Source organism: Mus pahari, chromosome 4 (genome assembly GCF_900095145.1).
Source record: "Mus pahari chromosome 4, PAHARI_EIJ_v1.1, whole genome shotgun sequence".
Lineage (NCBI taxonomy): Eukaryota > Metazoa > Chordata > Mammalia > Rodentia > Muridae > Mus > Mus pahari.
Window position 1 is genome coordinate 132,193,713 of NC_034593.1, and position 16,251 is coordinate 132,209,963.

The 16,251-nt window shown below is 38.6% G+C and overlaps 1 protein-coding gene across 5 annotated transcripts in view; it reads right to left on the minus strand.

The window, feature by feature from the left end:
* Sh3glb1 (SH3 domain containing GRB2 like, endophilin B1) overlaps positions 1-16,251 on the minus strand; it is a 37,499-nt gene that overhangs the window by 9,150 nt on the left and 12,098 nt on the right. For 2 of the 5 annotated variants that reach the window (XM_029537332.1, XM_021195852.2), the window contains exons 4-9: positions 13,944-14,077; positions 12,824-12,916; positions 9,552-9,638; positions 7,643-7,666; positions 4,827-4,916; positions 4,328-4,428 (exon numbers count right to left, since the gene is read on the minus strand). In XM_029537332.1, the coding sequence (XP_029393192.1) occupies positions 4,328-4,428; positions 4,827-4,916; positions 7,643-7,666; positions 9,552-9,638; positions 12,824-12,916; positions 13,944-14,077 (529 nt within the window). The remainder of the gene's footprint in view (positions 1-4,327; positions 4,429-4,826; positions 4,917-7,642; positions 7,667-9,551; positions 9,639-12,823; positions 12,917-13,943; positions 14,078-16,251) is intronic. The other 3 variants (XM_021195851.2, XM_021195853.2, XM_021195850.2) reach the window with 2 other exon arrangements.

Genomic DNA, 16,251 nt, shown 5'->3' on the forward strand with positions numbered 1-16,251 from the left:
AGTGAGTTCCAGGACAGCCAGGGCTACACAGAGAAACCCTGTCTCGAAAAACCAAAAAAAACAAAACAAAAACAAAAACAAAAACAAAAAAACTGTCATAATTACTTTACAGGACACAAAGATCTAGAGAAAATGCATTCAACTTAATTTATTACGATTGATAATTATGATGAAATACAAAACTCAATAGGAGAATATAGCAAATTTTACAAGGTAATTTTTCTATTAATTTTAAAGGAAAAATTAAAGTCCTACAATAAACAAGTGACATAGTGTAGAGTTTCCAATTTGTTTAAAACTGCTTGTGCGGTACCCTCTCTACTGGCACAGCAGGCCTGTGTGTGTGACAAGCAGAGGCTCTTCTCCAGAATCATATACCTGTCCCACACTTATGCTTTAATCAATCTAGTCATGAGAAATATAAGGCCCTTTTTCTGTTAAGCAGTATGAAATTCATGCCTTGGAAAATAACATTTTCCTTAATTTTTTTCTATTTATTTTATTTACATTATGTGCATGAATGTTTTACCTGCATGTATTTATGTGCATGACACATTCCTGTTGGATCCCCTGGACCTGAGGTTACAGATGGTTGTGAGCTACCATATGGGTGCTGGGAATCGAATACAGGTCTACTCAAGAGCAAGTTTCTCTTAATCATTGAGCCATCTCTATAGCCTGATGAAATTCTCCTTATGACCACTGTCCTGCCTAGAACCAGTCAGCCACCAGCAACATTCCCTGTATGACTCATGTTTCTGTCTGACCCTGCTCCTCTGTCTGACTGCAGAGGTCAACAGTGCAGGGACCGACCCTGTGTTCCCCATTCCCACCCTTCCCTAACCAACTCTCCAGACCTTCACATCAGTGACCTATATATTGTCCCATCTTTTGTTGTAAACATTTGAAGATGTTTCATTGCTAAAACATAATTCCTGACTAAGTGGAATAATACTATATATAATTCTTGGTGATTTTAATAGCCATACAAGACACTTTTTTTTAAAACTTTAGCCTCTCACATTCATGAACTTCTGTGTCATGAATGTTCTGGAGTCATCCCACCAGGTCCCGGCTGCTGCCCATCCTAAGCCTCCCTCCCATCTAGAGTTACTAATCTCAGGAAATGCAAGGTGAAGAAGCATGGTTTCCACTGTCTTCTTTATCACATTTCCTCTAATAATCCCACGTAAGCAGCCTGCCAGTACCACACTAGTCTTCCTTTGTGTCCAGAGTTAGTCACGGTAACCACGTCATGCCTGCACACCTTTACATTCACTTGGCAAAATCTCCCCAACACACGGGCTCAGTACTAGCGTAGCCACTGTGTCGGAGAAAAGAAAAACCTCTGTTGCTCTGTCTTACATTTGTGAGTAGAACACCTTAAACTGGTCTACAATGCTGCCTGGCATTGCACATTAGGTCTAGGAAAATCATGTGTTTTCCTGGTGACCATTTTATAGCCACTCATTTACCTTCAAAACGCCAGCCATTCTTCCCAAAGCCTTGCACCCAGATGACAGACTTACTCCTTTTTAATGACGAGGACTAATAACAGCGAGGGGAGTGGTGCCTAGTCTCCTACTGTTGATGGGCTGCCTGTATTTTGCGGCTGATCCTGTTCTAGGAACAGAACTGTGTCTTGAGGAGATGACTCTAGTAGTCCCTCCCTCTGTCCAATACAACCATATCCTCTCAATCTAGTCCATCGTTCTCCTCTACCTGGGAGGCCACTGTTAGTTCTGGATTTAAAGGAACAAACCTGCAGACGCTCTTCCCTTTGGCTATGCTTTACAAAGAGCTACCTGGAGCCTTTGTTCATTTCCATCTCAGCTCCTCTGCCAGCCTCTCAGATGACAAATGACGCCGCCCCTCTCAGGCCAGCTGCTCTTGTTGCTTCAACTCTCTGTGCCATGATTATGATGCTACCATTCTCTCTAGCTTGTCACCTCACCACAGAGCCCAGACTTATGAAATCTTTATTTTTAAAAAACGTGCTGAAAGGTTAAAGCCTTTTAATTACCAAAAAATTAATAAAAAAACTAACTTTGTGCCTGTTACTTGTTTCCTTATGAATGGCTTCCTATGAACTGACAGTGCCCATCCCGTGTGGTGTCTGGGGGGGCGTTTGGGCCCAACTCTAGCCCTTACAAAAGCGACAGCTGTTACTCAGCTATCACTATCAACAAAGCTATCACAACAAGCCTCTCTCTAGGAATCGCCTTGGGCTGGCTAGTGTGGTCTGGGCGCTTTGTTCTTTGTTAAGGTCTGCAGAGTAAAACCTAAAGGAAGAAGTAACTAACTAGCTAAAATAAAATGTCTCATTATGTTGCCAGGCTGGCCCCCTGCCTGGGTCTCACTACTAGGCTTGCAGGCATATGCCCTTACATTCCACCCTTTCTTGAAAAAGGATCTTGGAAGAAACTAGAGGGTTAACATTCCCTCTACTCCTGTCACAGTAATACAATCCTTTGAAGGTAGAGGGGCAAGAAGGACTTTCTTCTCTAGGGCAGCACTGGTTCTACTCTGTAAGGTGCTTGCGGAGTACAGCGATGTGGCTGGGTTGCCATGGCCCCGTGCTCAGCTTAAGTATGAATGACTAACAAGTACAACCCATCTGCTCCACTTGCAGTCTCAGGGCAAGTGGGAAGGAAGTGTTTTGGTTTCTCAGGCTTAAATTGTTCTGCATTCAGACATGAATACTATTACCAAAACACCAAGTATGTAGAAATGTAAACCAGCCAGAGCTACCAGAAAACTAATTTGTTAGTTTTCTGCCAGTTTATTTTGAAGATCCAAACTTAGCTTTGTAATGTTGCCTAACTTTAGTGTAGGCCTAAATTTGAAGAATAAATGTGCAGGATCAACACTCCAGTGACTCTTTTTAAACTGTATTTCTTGAGACAAAGTTCTGCTGTTTTTCCTTCCCATGTCACATGTCACTGCTCTTGCTCAATGGTTTTGTAAATATCTGACTCCGTACTATAGTTTACTTTTATGGCCATTCCTGCTGCAACCCTGTCCACACCTCTAGCTGCACTCCTTATCCACTAAACCACTGCTCTCACTAGATTGAAAGTATTGTCAATTACCCAAACTCCCTCACTGCTTCTCTCATCTTTCCTGTATCCTGTTGGCCTGTAAGATTTATCCTTACATTGTTCATATACGTGACTCTCACTAAAATAACTCCATTTGGGAAACTCAGCTAGAGTCAGCCAGGCCATAGTTAGATGTCCTCACTGCACCCTGCTCCTTCTACCATTTTATGTGGCTGGCCTATCCATGGCCGATACTCTTAGATCCTACATACATTGTTAAAATGTCACCTTACATATAAGCTCCCCCAAAGCAAGTGCCCTGGCTTGTTTGCTGATGGAAGTCCAGAATACACTTGCGACCTAAGGCAGGGATTCTACAAATATTTGATAGTTAAATGATTCAGTTATGTGCTTTATATACTATTTTGCTTTAAGGTATATTACCATACTCAAAATAATTATGTAAGGGGCTTGAGGTCTTCAGACTATTCCAAAATTAACAAACATGAACTAAGTTACCTTTAAGAATAAAGTGTTAATGTAGCCATGTCTATCTTCCTCAACAAACAGCAAAAGTACTCAGTAGTGAGAGAGAAGTTAGGCCTCAGTATCTTTCTCGGGCAACATCCTTTTGTGCTAGAACAGCTAAAGATGTTACCTTGGAAGTCTGATAATAACAAAAAAGGCAACTGTACGCAAGCTAACAGAATCTTTAACTGTTCTAGAAAATTCCATTCCTGCTGTTGGATTATACATAAAAAACTTAAAATTTTAAAATTAAATTTCATTTATTTTCTGTGGTATGTTGTGTATGTGCTGTGGTAGGCATGTGGAAGTCATGTGCAGGTCATGTGGAGGTCAGAGAATACCTTTCAGGAATTCTCTCCTTTTACCATGTGGGTCCTGGGAATTGAACTCAGGTCATTAGGCTTGGTAGCAAGAGCCTTTAAACACTGAGCCATGTCACCAGCCCCCACATATAAAAAAATCTGACCATCTTTCATCAGGACTTAAACAAATGATGTCTTTTGTTGTTGCTGTTAGTGAGCAGAGTAGAGTTTTAGTACAATAGGTGTCATGCTTGTTTCATTCAGTCCTCTTCCTGCTGCCCTCCCTCCTGACCCTGCTGGCTGGCCTGGGAAGTGGACTCTCTTGCTTCGCTTCCCATCTTGCCATTGCAGTGCCTCATTCCTCAGGTCGCCACGCTCGAGTGCCCGCCCAGTGCTCACCCACTGAGCCTATTCTCCCCTTTATCATGACTCTCATATATAAAACGGAGATCCTACCTTCCCAGTTGTTTTTGTAGGTCTAACATATACTGGTAACACTGTGCGTAGTAGGTCATCTGGGCTTCTACAAAGTCATTCAGACAGCGGAGATGATGGGCCTGCAATGGAAAAGTTACGGTCAGTTCTCAGAAGTTCAAGTGGTACAAGCCACGGGGAACAAAGGGTAACACTGTCACAGGGGAGAATCAGCTGTAGTAACGTACTGCAAAGCTTATTAATGGGGGTATTCCTATCAGACTTACTAAGATCAATTACTGGTGAACAATATGTTGACAAACTTTGTTTAGCCAATTGGAACCAGAAGGAAAATTTATGCAATGTGCAAAATGTGTGGTGAGATGTGAGAGAAAATGAACACATTTCTTCAGATCCTTGTAAACTCTCTTCAGCTTTCCTTGAGAGGTAAGTCCCACAGGAAGCTCTAGCCTGCACAAGCTCCTCCTTAGCTGCCTGAGTGCGGCCTCAGCATCTTTTGTGGCAATGACATAACACTCACATGTGTACTGCTGATTCCCTCCAGCAGGAGTCGGGTAATCTCCGCCTGACGATCAAATTCACTTTGAGTTATTCTTAATTCCTGTTCAGACTGAAATTAGAACATACTGTTAGGCTCTCAATAGAAGGCTCAGTCCACTTACATACACCAAAATGAAAAAAGAAAAGAAAGAAATTCCCCCCAATATAGGCCAAATTAGAGTCTGATGATACACTAACTCTTTTATGTGCGTCTTAACTGGTTTTGAGTTTCTAGACCAAACACCAAACACAACTGATACAACTGTCACCAAACACAACTGATACAACCAATCCCTTATCAGCACTCAACCCATGCCAAAGCATAAGTTGAAGACATGACTTTCAAGATACCTGTGTACCTTTTCTAGTATTTTGCTGAATTGAGTATTTTACAAAATCATAAGAGTACCATAGTTTTATAAGTATAAAGCAGTATTATGTTTAAAAACTCCAAATTATTACTGTGTGCTTGTTTTTGGTACTTCAATTTAACAGTAGTCTTCAAGTTCAAATAGAAGGTTAAAGAGTAAAGCCACAGGCTTCCCACCTCTATGTTTCTTTACTCAACACTTGTTACTAGGACAGGCTCTTGGGATTCTTGGTCCTACACCCTAACTTTCTTTTACAATTTCTCCCTAAGTTATACATAATAGGGTTTAGTTATTAGCGTCATCAAGATTGGCGTTTTTCTACCAGTTATAGTTGAGTACACCCACTTCAAAGGAAAAAGGAAGTGCTCTAACATCCTGATCTGCATGGTATAAATACCCTCACTGGGGTTTCTTTCCAGTTACCAAGATGAAGTCACTGACTTTGGAAATGAGAAGTAGGCGCACTATTGACTTCTGTTTAGTGCTGGAACAAAATAGTTCACAGAAAAAGCAACAAAATCTAAATATACTAAATAATGACATTAAAGATCTCCAAACTGGTTAGAAGTATCTCATAGGAAAGTGAGGAGGAAAAAAATAAAACTTCAGAGCTTAATCCCACAATTGGAAATGACTGCAGGTGACACTCCCTACCATAAATAATCAATCATATGCAGACAATCAACACCACTCCCACAGGTCATAAGGCAAGGTCAGATCATCTCCTTCCATAGCCGTCTTTACCTTGATGATCCTTGTAACAGAAGTGGCCCACGAACTAGTTAACAATTGAGTACAGGATCAGTTGCTCTAGGATCCAACCCAAGACCCTAACCCTAACCCTTCTGCTCTCTCTCTCTCCTCTCTCTCTCTCTCTCTCTCTCTCTCTCTCTCTCTCTCTCTCTCTCTGCTTCCTATGACACATGGAAATGTGACCAGCTGGCTTCCTGTTCCTGTCGCCATGTCATGTCTTCCCTGCTATGACAGACTCTCCCTCTAGAACCATAAGCCAAAGTTAACTTTCTACTTCACGTTGCTTTTGGCCGTGGTATTTTTATTAAGATGGAGATCTTGCTTTTATGGTTCAGCTTATATCCTCTCACACGTTGTTCTGCCTTCTTTTCTTTTCTTTTCTTTCTTTCTTTTTTTTTTTTTTTTAAAGATTTATTTATTTATTATATGTAAGTACACTGTAGCTGTCTTCAGACACTCCAGAAGAGGGCAGATCTTGTTAGGGATGGTTATGAGCCACCATGTGGTTGCTGGGATTTGAACTCTGGACCTTTGGAAGAGCAGTCGGGTGCTCTTACTCACTGAGCCATCTCACCAGCCCTCTGCCTTCTTTTCATGTCAGAGATTCAAAAGCAATGAGAAGCCAGGGTGGACCACAGTAAGTTAAGATCCCACACAGGAGGATGAGACCTTGAAGTCAAGCATTTCACATTGTACTGACAAACCACATAGCCAATAGTTCTAGAAACGATGCCAGAAACACACTGTAGAGTCTGCAGTTTTATACGTGATACCAGTTAAGCTTATCAAGCTATCTGAATGTCTAGGGCCACAGTTCATGTGTGTTCCTATCGCTAACACCCTCATTTGGAATGCAGACTTTGGTAGGCCTGCAAGTAAATGGGGAATCGATGATAAGTGTCTGAAGACCCCAAGCAACATCCCAAGGCAAGCTACACAAAAATTATAATTTTCTTCTTTAAATTATTGCGTTATAACTTGATTTCCCAGCTGAGAGAAAGTAAAAGACAGTAACAGAGGCATAAGGACAGCTGACCATAGGCAAAGGGACAGCTGAGCACAGGCAGAGGGACAGCTGAGCACAGGCAGAGGGACACTTTTACAAGCAGCAGTATTACACTAAAGGGAAGGATAAAAATCAAAAGATCCAATTGTCACATAGTATAATGATGGATATCTGTAGTTATGATGGTAACTATAAATAAAATATTTGCTATGTTGTGTACTATACAGTCTTAATCTATACATTTTATGGCTATTCCTACAAAAGTGACAGAAAAATTCATTTTGGTGCTCGAGAGAACCACCTTCAGTTTCCTTGAACCCAGGTCTCTGAAGAAACGGGGCCACAATAGTTATTACTCTTTACATTTAAAATATCATTGAAAAATAACTGTCGATAAATAACTCAAGTATTTCCCCTGTCTTCTAGGAAGGCATTGTATCAATTCCACTTGCTTAACTGTTGTCTAGGACTCCTCATAGTTAGCCTAATTCTACTGCTGTATGGAACTGCTGTTAGTAAACAGACTTGATAATTTCCATAACTTCCACGTTTGTAACACAGGTCATAGTGATGAGTGGCTCCAGGCCAGTGCTCATCTGCTCAGTGTTTATTAACTCAATGACAATGACATTTGGTTCCTGATCCAGGCGTTTAAGGTTTACTTACTTTTGTCACTTCCTCTGCCCAAATCTAGCCAGCATTAAAAATTAGAAAGAAATATACAGCATGAAATAAGGTCGGAATTGAACATTTCCTACAACTTAGTATAGAAAAATGTGCTTTAATTTAAATGGCATATTCTCTCCCTTACAAACCTAACACAGTAGTAATCTAAATCAGTATAGCTGAATATATCCTGAAGTCTGCCTTCTATATGCATCAACACTACCAACTAAAAAAATCATATAACTCTACAAATAAGAAAAACAGCTTCCTCAAATGGAGAAATCTGGCCTATCATAGAGAACCTACAGTCTCATGTAAAATGAAAGGTCTGAACTATATGATTTCTAACTTCTCTTTGAGGGATAAATTCTAAAATTTTAGGAAGTAAAAAATAAATCAAGGATATATGGACACCGAATACTGATACAATGATATTTTGGGAGAAACAATCACTTTGAAATATAATACAATTAAGATTGCCAGTTAAATATCTTATTGTAAATAGACGGGAAACAGCTGTAATACAAATGCTTTTAATAAATCGAACAAAGTCTTGCTAATTATTTAGGATATTTTTACCACGGACAAAAGGAAACCTACGATTTACATAAAATTAAAAATGACTGGAATAGTCTCACTCTTCTCTGTTACCTACAGATAAGACAATGGAAATAAATAAATGCATTCTCTTGCTATCTAAAGAAAGCTATAATTTTGCCAGGGCTTCAAAAATTAATAGGTAGAAACAATAATTAGTACCAAAACATCAGAGTTTTTTTTTTCCTGCTTTTAGCTCAGTGCTAAAAGAATAAAAGTAATCAATCAATGATCCATTAATTATTAAGTAAACTATTGATTTCTTGCCAGTTTTAGTGGGAATAATTTATTTAGAATATAATTTCAAAGAATGTTTTTGTGTATATAGTATATGTACTCATTTGTGTGTGCAGGTGTGTATGTGTGCATATGTATACATGTGTGTTGGTACAGAGATGTAGAGGGCAGAGATTGACTACACGTGACTTCCTTGATGCTCTTCGCCTTATTCTTCGGTTAGGTCTGACACTGAAGCTGGAGCTTGCCCCCTGCTCCGGGGATACTCCTACCTCTGCCCCCACCTCCAGGGTTGAGGTTACTGATGTGCACTGTAATGCCTGGCTCCTGTGTAGGTGCTGGGCAATCCAACCCCAGTCCCTGTTCTGAGCACTGTACTGGCTGAGACATGTATCCAGCCACAAGGACTACCGATTGCTATAAACTAACATGAATGAACTGTGTCTATATCCACACAATTTTACTTCATTACAGTAAAGAGAACCCAGTATCTCAAAAATTTTTTCAATTGAACTCAATTTGTATGAACGTTAACTATTATAAACAATTTTCATTATCTTATTCCAGGCGATCACCATTCTGAAATTTTAAGTGAGTTATTAGCACTGGATATGGAATAGGCCTGGCCACTGGAATTTGTGTCATCCAGAAATGGCAGAAACAATAATTTTATGTTGAACTTCAATAGTAATACAGTAAATAATGAAGTTACTAAACAAAACCAAAAACCAAAAGACAAAAAACCCCAAAGTCACTTTGTATACTTCCACGTTTTTAAAGTAACATAAATTGTGTTAATTTTCATCGCTAAAAGTAACTGAAATTTCAGCCTAAATTAACACTAAATGAACATCTTTTACTAGATGAAAAAGTGCATTATAAATGCATGGTTTTAAAAATCTGTGTTTGGCATAGCCAATAAATTTGGCTGTTATAATGTGCTAGTTGTTCATCCGACTGACATTTTCAATTGCCTAGATATAATCAATGCTTGACTTCAGCTATTTAGACATGCAGCTAGTAGCAAGAGAAGGCATTTTATGTAAGATGTAGAAAACACAGTAGGCCAACAAACCTTCAGCCATTTTACATGCAGGAAGTTGAGCATGTAAGAGAAATTTACCATAATGTTATCTCCTTCAGGGCGGGCGGAGTTTAGTTGCTTAAGTGCATAGATGAGAGACAAAGAACACATTATAGCCATGAACACACTGCAAGGGTTTCTTCTGCATAAGCAAGCACATGCTTGACAGCCATTACAAGCCCATGTTCTTTATTTAAAAAGAAACAAACCATATTTGTTTTTCTAAATAGTTCAAGTAATAGTGCCTACCCCGAGATAGAGAACTTTCAAAACAAAAACCAGTTGATACTTAATTTCTAATCAGATTCATTTATGGGAAACATACTCTTTAAAAATTACAAATTAACACCATTAAATTTTCATCTATGAAAGCCTACTTCATACCAACACACTTCCTACTTAAAGCTCATTTCTGTTCTGGGAACTTTGGACACCTGCGACCATTTTCTCTGCCACATGGATCTTGCTTATACACATGGAAGATGAGCAGTCCCTGTGTTTCTAATAAGCTTTAAACGCAAATGCGTACAGGTGAAGTTAAGGTTAATGACAGTGCACTATCCTACTGGGTTACAGGCTAAAGATTTAGATTGCTGCAGACATACTTAAGTCACAGACAGAATTTATGCTACGGGAATTACCTGAAGGGGCACTTTCTCATAGATTCCTTTAAATGCTAAAAAAACACTAAAACCAATTCTTTCTTATTGTTAATCAAAAGTTTTTTTTTTTTTTTTTAAAAGCTAATATTATTATTAAGTTACCAAATATAGGTGCCTCATGATTTAAATGCACTAATTCATTTTTCTCCTCGCTTCTCTGACATGATCGTTTCCTGGTGTTTTTGTTTTGTTTTTAAACAGTTCTCACTCACCCCACACTGGCCTCAGAAGGCAGCTAAGGCACTCTCTCAAGTGCTGGGACTACAGGCCTACCTATGTCTGCTTTTCTTTATTTCAATACTGTTTATTTACTTAGTGGTTCTGGGAACAGAATCAGGGTAAGTATTCTATGGCTGACCACGCTCTCAGCAGAGTTTTACTGTATCAACAATTTTTTCATATTCCCTGTGAAACTTTTTATTCTCACTATGTTGGTACATTTTTTGAGAAATGCTTCTGGTATCGTTTTACCATTTTTTCAGAACACAAACCTAAACAGAAGTTACTCAATGCTGGAGACAGGTAGGTTACGTCTGTTTTTTACTTATATAGCTAAGGCTAATCTACTAGTTTGTGAATTGAGGGTAGCAGAAATTTTGTAGTATTAATGAAAGTAGAATACATTTAACAAAATTAGCATTCAATACAAAAAAATTTTAAAGAGCAAAACCAGAAAAACAGTAAATGAAATCTTTGAGAAAGCAGCGATGACCCTCCTTTCCAAGCCTCACAGTCCAGCAGCGGGCAGTCACAAAATAACTCATGTTTTAACATAAAGCAGTGAAATTAAACAATATCTAGGCCAACAAGTACCCTCTTTACTTGCCAGCTAAAAACCAAGAAATATAGCAAAAATCAAAAACAAAAACAAAAGGCAAAACTAAAGTTGCAGTGGTTTCTACTCTTTCATTTACCAGAAGGACAGGGACAGAACCAATTTCACCAAATGCAGCATGCCTCACGGCTACGTGCAGGAATCAACCAAGAGGACCTTTCCTACCGAGTGGGAGTCAACGTCTGAAGAAGAATGAGTCAACTGGGGAAAAAGACCCAGAATTTCTGCTCGGACTAATATTTTCATTATTTGGCTACAGATAAGTTTTGTTTCTGTAACGCCATAATTCTAGAAACCTTAACATAAATCAAATTGCTGGGCGATCACCGCCTGTATCGTCTTGTAATTCTGAACACGGATTTTCATGGCTGTAGAAACTGCCAACAACTCTCCCAGAACCATTTTTTTTTTTTTCTCCAGAAGGTATCTATTATATTTAGCTCCTATCCTAAGAGCAGAGCTACAGTACTGTAGCATACTCAGAGGACAGTCACCATGAGATCTGGGCTTCCTGACACCTGGCTAGGTTAAAAGCTGACCAGCCTCGTGCTTGTTAAATAAACGTTCCCATTGGAGCCTGGCACTACTATTCTTATGCCACCGTCATCAGGTTTTTTTATGCTCCCCTTATTAAGGGAATGATGACTCTTGTTAAGATTTTACTAATTATAAAGTCAGAATCTCAAAAGTTAATCCATGCTAACTTATCTATCATAACAACTAGAAACCAATAAATTAATGTAGGGTCTCTTGGCGCCTACTGCATTTATTCATTTATAAAATATTAATTTTACAGATGGTTGTTTGTTTAATGGAAATCACACTGTGGTGATGACGTTGTAATGAACTGAGAAGTGAAAATGAAAGTGAACTGCTGTCTTCTCAGAGCTAGCCCTGCCCAGCGCTCACTAATACAAAGTCTAAGTTTCAACCTTTCTTTCTCCCGAGGAAACTGTAGGACTTCCCTGGCAGTGAGGTTATGTGCTTAACTATGCAGTGACTGTGGCTGTGGTGGCCAGTCATTTTCAAATTTGATTCATTTTCACCTTAATTAAAATCCTTTTCCATTCCTATTATAATGTATCTATTTCTATAAGGTATCTATTTCTATAAGGTATTTATTTCTATAAGGTACCTATTTCTATAAGGTATCTATTTCTATAAGGTACCTATTTCTATAAGGTATCTATTTCTATAAGGTACCTATTTCTATAAGGTATCTATTTCTATAATATATCTATTTCTATAAGGTATCTATTTCTATAATGTATCTATTTCTATAAGGTATCTATTTCTATAAGGTATCTATTTCTATAATGTATCTATTTCTTAGTGTGCTTATCAGCCACGCACACCAGGAATAAAGTNATCTATTTCTATAAGGTATCTATTTCTATAATGTATCTATTTCTATAAGGTATCTATTTCTATAAGGTATCTATTTCTATAATGTATCTATTTCTATAAGGTATCTATTTCCACGCACACCAGGCATAAAGTACAAGAAGCATTAGGAGACGCCTCCCCCCCTCCCCCCCTCCCTCCCTCCCCCCCCATGGTCATTAATGCCTCTTGATGGCTATTTTGTATTGGCTTGGATGTGTTTAGTTCTGACCAATCTGTTTCATAATAGAAATATGGCCTGCTTGCCACACTGTTCTGTAATCTGTATTTTGCATGGTGTACTAGTAAAATACTTCACAATCTTTGAAGTTACTGAGCTGAAATGGTTGTCTATTAGACACAAATAAACAGACACTACTTACTGAACTTTTAGTTTCTGCAGCTTTTGCCTTTCTTAGTCTTGTTTTTGCAGCATCCAAATCCAGTCTCTTATTCTGTAATAGTTTCCTTTCTTTCTATAAATAATCAATCAATCAATCAATAAATAAAGTAAAGCCAAGGACACTAAAATCTATAAGGCCATCCATACACTGGGCCAGTTGTTCTTAATATGTCACACCACTAAATGTAACTCAACTACTACAAAACAGAATTTCAAATTTACAGACTGAATAATACATAAACAGTATATTGTTCTTAATAGCAACTCAAGTTTCTACACAACGCTTTATAATAACTGTAATAGAGTCCTTTCTCTTCATTTTTGTATTCCATATATCAGATTTCATCCTACTGACATATTATTATTTTTAATGGAGGCGACTGAGCCCAATTTTATCACGCTAGGCAGACACTCTACGACTGAGCCATATTCTGGGCTTAAGCTACTATTTTTTTTTTTTAGTAATTTCAATTTAAGTAAAGCCCAGACTACTTATGTTCACAGAAGTAAAACATGGTAAGTATACTGAAATGTCCCAGGATAACTGTAGTATGCAATATGCAGTATGTATGCAAATTTAGGGTTGTATGTATAACAATGAGTAGCACTGTGAAAGTCTTATGAAGAAACATTCACCAAGAGCTTCTATTCTCTGTCGGTAATGAGACAAGCTGTCTGGACTAACAGATTAAGTTTATAAAGAAAGTGACAACATAAATGTTTATGTTTCAGCAATGAATAGCATTTCAAAAACAATACACTTCTTGGAATATATAGTTAAAGTATAGAATAAAAATACAATTTACGATATTTAGGTTTCTAGTTAGTTTAAATTAACATGCAAGTATACTATAGTGGTATTTTATTTTCGTAATTATTGCAGGAATTTCTCCACAGATTTAAGTGTAGGGCTAAAGACTGGGGATTATGCTACTAAAAGTCTTTCTTGAAGTTTTGTTTGTATTCTGGTGACTATGCACCTATTTAGACTATTTAAGCATTTAGATCTGTAACATTTACCGTACCTAAGAGGGTAGATTATTAATCAAAGACAGAGCAGAAGTCTACATCTCACGACAAATGGCCATCCTCCTACTTACTGCGATTGTTTTGTAGTCCCCTTCTATAAAGTTTCTTAAAGGAGTGAGGAAATTTAAGGCTGATGTTTGAATCAGCTCTCGGTCAGCAGTTCCAATTCGCTTCTGTGTTTCTCCACATTTAATAAGGGCATTGCCTTCAAAGGAACAAAAAATTGTATCTTTTTTAATAGTTTAGTAATATCAGGAAATTAATATAATTTACCTGCTTGATCTGCTTTAAAAAAGTGCACTGTCAGCCTGTTTATGTCAGCAGAACCAAACATTATTTGAAAGGTACACTTATTTAAAAGTAAATTTAAGGTAAATTATATAAATGAAAAGGACAAAGATGAACTAAGTGCCTCTCCTATCATATGCTAACTATAATCTCTGACAATGAGATTAAAGGGGCCGGGTACATGGGGACACAAAGCTGGCCTGGAGATGTAGCCCAGGACAAGCACAGTCTTTACTGGGTGGATCAAGTCACAGTCTGTCCTGTTCCTATATCTATATACACCTCAAATTCCCTTACGCCTTAAGAAAAGTTCATATTGAGGTGCCAGGGGTTCTGGAGGTGTTGGAAAACTGGGACACAATCTAACTCTCAGTAGCCCCATTCACTAGGCTTGTGTCCATGGGCAATCAGCACACTGTGTGTTTTTGCTTTTGTTGGTCTAAAACAAGGGTTTCTTTCTATCTTTTTGAACTTACTAGACTGTCTCATGGCTCATAGGAAACCCTATACCTCAAACTGGGAAAGACATTTAAAATTCACTCATTTTTGTTAATCATATGCCAAGAGTGATGGGTAGTGTTAACTGTCAACAGGATGGAATCTAGAACTGCCTGGGAGAGGTCTCAGGCCATGTCTGGGGGTGGGGTGTAATTTAGGTAGGAGCTACATCTTCACTGTAGGTGGGACTTTTCTCTGGGCAGGGAGTGCAAACTTTAAAGGAAGTCTTTGAAAGCAGGTTCATCTCTGCTTCTAAGGCAGAGGCAGTGATCCATCTCTCCTAGGGGCCTGCAGCTGTGACTTCCCAGCCAAAGGAACCCTTTCTCCTTGGAAAGAGAGGGAGGGAGAGGGAGGGAGGGAGAAGGAAAGAGAGGGAGGGGAGAAGGAGGGAGAGGGAGGGGGAGGGGAGAAAGAGAGAGAGAGAGAGAGAGAGAGAGACAGAGACAGAGACAGAACACACTCACATTCTACTAGAGGCAAGCCCTGATATTTAACAGCAAAGAAGCTAAGCAGGGGTAGAGTAGAGCCCAGAAGGGAAGCCACACGTTTAGGACTCTGTTTCCGGTTCAACTTCCAATAGCACTTGGACTATGTAGATCTTAATCCTTTTATGTTAAAATGAGATTAGATCCAGATTGGTAAATAGTTAAGAACTCCTGTTTCTGGATATAGACATCTGCATTGGAATTGTCACCAATGTGCTCACAGGGTATTCAGCCCCTTCAAACCTAAATTTCTTGTTTTTTAAAATGGGCACAATAGAATTTCTACTATTAACAAGGTTACAAAGCAAGACCTTGCCTCAAAACTCCAAAAGATATTTTAAAAAATGAGGATTTACCAAAATTACAAATATATTAGCCCAGTGCCTGGGATACACATTTTTAGTCACTTTTTCTTGTAATAGATTCTAAAAGTCTAGTTCCAACTACCAGACACATTCACCAGAATTACAAATTGGTTAAGAAAAAGAAAACAATCTAAAATATTGTAATATTCATATTCTCCTAGAATCTCCTATCCCTGATAAACAGCCTAGGACAAGGAAGCGATTTATCACGGAGTTCCTTTAGAATTAGCAATTATTATTAGCAGTACATTTAATAATTTCAGATTTCTCAAAGAAATCAAAGAATATGCTGTAAATATTTCAGTATATAAAAAAAGCTATTTAATTGGTTATTGGCATTATATAATACTTAGGTTTATTTCCTTCTGACACAAGCAGAATATTAATCATAGAAATCTAAAATAGGCTGTGTCATTAGAAAATTAGGTGTGGTAACAGAAACATGTTGAGGTCCAAGTAGGCCCAGAGACAACTTAGGAGAGAAGATGTTTGCTACCAAGCCGGACAGCCTGAGATCCCTGAGACTCACATGATAAGAGAGCGTGAATTAATGCCATGTGTCCTTTGACCTGTGCATAAACACTGTGACACACAGGCACACACATTCACACAGGCACACACATTCACACAGGCACACACATTCACACAGGCACATACACTCACACAGGCACACACACTTACACAGGCACACACATTTACACAGGCACACACACTCACACAGGCACACACATTCACACAGGCAC